Source organism: Diplotaxodon limnothrissa, linkage group LG11, assembly GCF_057381915.1.
Source record: "Diplotaxodon limnothrissa isolate DT_005_m linkage group LG11, D_limnothrissa_male_GT1.1, whole genome shotgun sequence".
Classification (NCBI taxonomy): Eukaryota; Metazoa; Chordata; class Actinopteri; order Cichliformes; family Cichlidae; genus Diplotaxodon; species Diplotaxodon limnothrissa.
In genome coordinates this window covers 7,612,324-7,618,097 of record NC_140606.1, presented here as the reverse complement: position 1 = coordinate 7,618,097, position 5,774 = coordinate 7,612,324, and the positions used below count along the sequence as shown (strand labels likewise).

At 43.5% G+C, this 5,774-nt stretch overlaps 1 protein-coding gene across 1 annotated transcript; it reads right to left on the bottom strand.

Annotated features, from left to right (window-relative positions):
* Positions 1 to 1,618: 1,618 nt before the first annotated feature.
* mims1b (mitochondrial inner membrane scaffold 1b) lies at positions 1,619 to 5,532 on the bottom strand. The gene is made up of 4 exons (XM_085365010.1): positions 5,428 to 5,532; positions 3,874 to 4,346; positions 3,369 to 3,480; positions 1,619 to 2,756 (listed from the first exon to the last, which is right to left on the bottom strand). Exons 2-4 carry the CDS (start codon positions 4,293 to 4,295, stop codon positions 2,442 to 2,444), a joined length of 849 nt encoding a protein of 282 aa, XP_085221136.1. The 5' UTR covers positions 4,296 to 4,346; positions 5,428 to 5,532; the 3' UTR covers positions 1,619 to 2,441.
* Between the last annotated feature and the right edge of the window lie 242 nt (positions 5,533 to 5,774).

Below are 5,774 nucleotides of genomic sequence, written 5' to 3'. Positions count from 1 at the left end.
CACACTTTCTTTAAAAAATAAAACATATTTTGCGGTCAACTTGAAAGAAAGGCAGATGTGAAATAAGGTCAGAGGTCAAATGTGACATGATATTTGGACAAAAACTATCATTTGATATTTAGAATCCACGTATATAATTCCCTATAAGCCCCCTTATCCAGTTCAGGTTGACAGGGGTGCTGGATGTACAGTAGACCCTGGACAGGTCAATACGCTGTCACAGGGCCAATTTAGAATCATCAGTTAACCGCACTAACTGGACGTCTCTGGACAGAGAGAACCCACAGACACAGGGAGAACATACTAACTCCACACAGAGCATTTTGAGCCCATGACCTCTCGCTGTGAGGCAACAGTGCTAACCACTGCACCACCACGCTGCTGTATATGCATGTTTGCTGTCAATACAAAAACAGCTGTAAGAAAAATTATTTTAAATTGCTCTATTAAACATTATTATCACCTTGACCTTGAGCTCAATCTGTTGACCTTGAAGGAGAGGTCAGAGTTCAAATGTGACATCACCATGACGGACCGTGACAGCATCCACATCACTGCAGCTGCAGCACCAATCTGTCTGTCGATCTCCTGCTCCCTTCTCTCCTCACTCTTGAACAAGAGCCAGAGATCCTTAAACTTCTCCGCTCTTTCTGGCTGAGGACCATTGTGTCGTGATATTTTAAATCTCTGTATGGTACTTCCTATTTGCTGACAATACAAACAACACTTGAAGAATCATAGTTTGAGGTTTGTTTTTTGCAAGCTTTTGACCAACAAGTTGCTGACCTTGAAGAGCCTGGATGTATGGCACGGTTTAACGGATTGTTAACACAGTCCCCCCTCTGTAACACTACAAAGTTTTATCAGAATTCATTCAAAACTTTTGAGCTACAGAGATCCCTGGCAGCTGCAATAATGGATGATTTTTTGGTACATTAAGCGTTTTTATATTTCCTTCCTATTTTTGATTAAAGTTTGTTAGCACTAATGTTTAATCAAAAACAAGAAGGAAATGTAAAAACGCTTAAAGTGCCAAAAAAAATCATCCGTTATTGGAAGTGCGAGGGAGGTTCTGTTTTTGGTGTGGTTGCATGTTTGTCTGTTAGCACTTATTTATTCCTGCTTACATTATCTGTTACATCCACTCATTCTCTTCTGCAGGGTCCTGGCTATACAACATGCCTCATTCACACAAGCACTTCTACCTATCACGGGACATTTTATGTTTAATCTCTTCTGCAATCTCTGTAAAACCTGAAAAGGCAGATGACACCTCACACGATTATCAAAATGCAGCAAAAGAGAAAAAAAAAATCTAACACTGATTAACATTTGCTCAGAAGGATAATAGCCGGGAAACCTGAGTGCGAGTAAGACATGGAGTCAGTTTAGGTACAGAGACATCCCATCATCTTACCTCTAATCCATTAATGGAACATGCCAGAACTGGAAATCACTGCAGAAGCAACTATTTATGTCCACATCCACGCTCTGGTTATATACAAAGACTAATTAACACTAATTAACCTGTTTAGACTGTGAGGGAAAGCTGAAGCACAGAGAACACACTGTCACATTACATAAAACACAAACTTCAAGTTTCAAACATCATTTGGTTAGCACTTGACTTTTATTCTGTTGTTGTTTACAGTGGACATCTGTGTGAATTCCTGACAAAACCAATGTGTCGTTGTGCAAAAGTCATGAAGACCCTCTTGCTGTTCATGTGTGACACTGTGTGTGCAGCTCATACATGCTTTATGCACTGCACATTTACTCACTACTGCCCTAACAGTGACACGAACACTGAAACGCTGTCACACATTAGCTTTGGCTATCAAATGAAAATACATTAGAAAACTTTTATTTATCTCTCATTAGAAAAGACAGCAGGTGACACTCTGAGCCTTGAGAAAGGCTTTAATGGACTAGTACACACAGATGAGCTTCAAGTTTTATTCCCTAACAGCTACAATGATTAGCACTGCTCTCTCCAGGTGCTGTTATTACACGGACACATTGTTCATATCTCTGAAGCCCAGACCTCCCCCCACCCCTTTCTGTATTGATGGGTGTGACAAGAGAAACAAGAACAGTGCTCCTCTTTAAACAGCCAACAGAGTGAGTACAGATTACTTGAGTGTGTGCAAATCCAGTCTGAGATGACAGTGTCAGAAGGTAGCATTGCCAGCAGTCCACTAAGCTGCTGTCTAGTGCAGGGAGGCAGAGTTCAGACAGAAAGGGACTCGACTGGACACTTAAACAGAAAACATGACTGAGAGGTGTGAGGAGGGTTTCAGGACAGGGATAGTGCAGCATCTCTCTCCTCCTTCCAGTCTCAGAGGTACCATCTGCCATTTGATTCCCACATTACTCAGTACATCATGTTGAGATCACAACATGACCATATTTTCAGAGACACCACCTGTAGACATGATTCTCTAATCGTTTTTCTTTCGAAAGAAGGCTTTTCCCTCAGAGACTCTGTCTTTGGTCTCCTGTAGTTTCTCAGAGAACTTGTCTTTCGTCTCTTCCATTTTCTCATTGAAGCGTTCTTTTGTCTCCTCAATTTTCTCTGAAAATCTCTCCTTTGTCTCCTCCATCTTTTCTGTCAGTTTCTCCTTCGTCTCCTCCATTTTGTCCTGGAAGTACTCTTTAACTGGTGGCGGTGTGGATAAGTAGCCGTGCTTGCGGAGATACTGAATGGACAGTGACGTGCCGCCCAGAGTCACCGTGTATCTAGCAGGGGTTGCGATCTGTAGGAGAGAAAAAAAAACCATCAGTGAGTTTAAATACACCGTATGTGCTTTTCATATGTACAACGAGACAGAACAGCTCCAAACAAAGGATCCAGGTTCAGTGGTTGTGACTGGTGTGGGAGTGGGATAATGACACGCTTGTTTAAAACCTTTGTTCCCAGTACCATTACTGGGCGAATTAGCGCCATGATTCGCCCTGTTCCCAGAGCTAACTGGGAACAGAGTTTGACCTAGTTTCTTGCTAGGTCAAACTAGCTCACATAAAGAAAGTAGTCTGACCCTGTAAATAAGTAATGAACACAAGTGGAGCGCTACATGAGTTAAATGCGATCATAACATGCGATTTAAAAGTGGAGCGAGAGTTTGTAGTTCAGAGATCTGGTGGAAGTGCATTCCAAAGTCTTGGGGCAGAACAACTAAAGGCTCTGAGTCGGGTGAGCAGGTGGCACAAACAGAAGTGAAGCTGAAGAAGAGCGGAGTGTACGACAGGGTTAGTACGTATGGAGAAGATCAGATAAATAAGGGGGAGCAAGGTTATAAAGTGCTTTGAAAGTAAGAAGCAGGTATGCCGCAGGGAGTCAATTTAAACGTAGTCTGGAATTAATTTACCTTGTACATGGCATATGCAGTCAGCGCATACCCACTCGATGAGTCTCTTAAAAGGCCAACTAGTGACTCTGGTAGACCAATCATCTCCAGGAATGGCACTACATTCACACCCCTGAGGAAGCAAAAAAAGCCCATATTTTCATATCAATGTTTTTTGTTTGTTACAAAACTTAACGCTGACCTATGAAACATTCGATCATTAAAACAGTGGCTCCACATAACAGAAAACTCAACATTGTACCAGTGTGGAACTTTATCTCTAGGCACTTTGTTACTGCCCAGCCTGTGACAGGTGCAGTCTGAGGCCTGAGCTTTGAGCTCACAGGATTTCTCACAATGCACTGACCTCATTATTTAAAACTCAAAGCACCTCCCACTGCAACAGTAGCTGAGTCAACAACAAAAGCATAATAATCTCTTGATGATATGGCACATCAGAATTAGATTTAACATTTAGTCCTTCATAAACATCAAAATAAAGTATTTTAAGCAGAGCACCACTCACTTCATAGCAGCGTAATAGAAGGTTCCAAACCAAACAGAGGAAGTCACCAGATGCACAGGGATCATCACCTTCCCATACTGTTTAAAGGTCCTTTTGAACCTCTGGAACAGGCCGATGGACTTGTCCTGAAGAGGGTCCACCTCTGCAGGATCAGGTGCTGCTTTCTCTCCCGGGTTGTCCTGTGTCTGAGGCGTCGTGGTGTCAGACTGCGGCTCCCCCTGTGCCGGCTGGTGCTTTGGTTGGTGTGCTGCTGTGCTGACGGCCGAAGTGGAGAGCCAACGCTGGCCAACAGGTGGCGACTGACGGAGGGCGCGCCAACAAAATGCTACTGGGGTCTCGGGGACGGCGATGCCCAGCAGCAGTGGGCGCACCGCCGCCACCCGTCGGAGTGTCCCATGAGTAAGGATGCGCTGCATGATCATCCTCCTCCTCTCTTCGCCCTCCTCCTTTCAGCTGTGATGTTCAACCACAGACTGCAGGATCAGACAGAGAAAGGCACTTTAAATTGTAATCTAATTAACCTAATAATCATTTAATCTATGAAATGCTCATCCACAGTTGCCAATTTAAACTGCTTATTTGGGTCCATCAAGGACTCAAAACCTAAAGATTCAACAACAAGAAGAGAAACAAAAACCCAACACCCTTCTTTCTAAACACATGCCTAAAAATATTCCTTCAGCGAAAGACTGATAAATTATCAAAGTATTTACTTGTAAAGTGACTAATTTCAGCTCCATTTTCAGTCTGAAATGCACTGAAACGTGCTGGGCACTCTGGGTTATCTATGCTGTGTACTAAACAGCCCTGATCTATGTCCCTTCATGCACTAGCTGTAATGTTATCTTCCCCAAGGATGCCACAGATTAAAGGTCCCGAACAAACCCTGCTTAATGACAGCAGAACCATAAACTCAGCACCTAAAGTGAAACTGGTGAGTGAGCGCTGCATGCAGGGAGTTCTTCCTAAAGATATTAATTTATGTTTCTTATGTGGAGCTGCAGAAACTGAGCTAAGTGACTGCTGTATGACAGCACATTTTAGCTGACCTACCTACAGTTAGCCAAACCCAAGCTATGTGAAAGTACTGCAATTAGACGGGAAGTCACAACAACGGTCCTCAAAATAAAAGCACCCAAGTAGACCGTACGACGGCGGACATTCCTCGTGACTTATTTTACAAGCTGCACCCGGAAATGTTGAGTCACAGTAATGGAAGATTTTCACAGGGGTCTATTTTAGGGTGGCTGACATTGGACAGTTGTGTCCTGAGGACAAACAGGGCGCAGCTTTTAGTTCCCATATAACTACGTGGGTCTTTAGCGGGTGGCGAAGCAAAGAGGCTTCACTCATTAAAGCAGACAAGCTAGTCTAGCTTAGACACTGACCGACAGCCGTGTGCTAAAGCCAAACTCTGAACAGCTGCCAACTTCGGCTTCTGACGGTTAACGTTAGCCTGTTAGCTAGGTGCTCTGCTAACTCACGCAAGCAATAACTAACCAGTACGTGAATAAACAATACTAAAGGAGTGGACAGAAAGCTGACTGCACTTACTAGAATTTAGGTGTTGCACTCCTCAAACCGGAGGGCCATGCGAGCTATGTGTCGCTCAAGAACCACATTTATCGTTTCAGCCGCTCTGATTGCGTGGTGGAGAGCAGCGTGTAACCCTAAGTGCGCAAAGACCGATGGGAAATGAAGTTCTCCCGACTGCGACGGTCCAAAGATATGCTAAAAATACATTTCCCAGCGTTGATAGCGGTGGATTTTTTTTTCTTGATCATGAAGTTGGCCAGTGGTTTGTTTTTTCCTCACTGTAAACAGAGTGTGGCCTTCAAACACGGACACATTGGGCTTTGTTTATCCATTAATGTCAAACAAAAAGTTCTTGTTTACGTCTG

Coding starts and splice junctions, on each gene's coding strand:
- mims1b (XM_085365010.1), bottom strand. CDS start 4,295: ATGATCATGCAGCGCATCCTTACTCATGGGACACTCCGACGGGTGGCG. Junction 3,481..3,873: donor TTCTATTACGCTGCTATGAA/GTGAGTGGTGCT, acceptor TTGCTTCCTCAG/GGGTGTGAATGTAGTGCCAT. Junction 2,757..3,368: donor CTGCATATGCCATGTACAAG/GTAAATTAATTC, acceptor TCTCTCCTACAG/ATCGCAACCCCTGCTAGATA.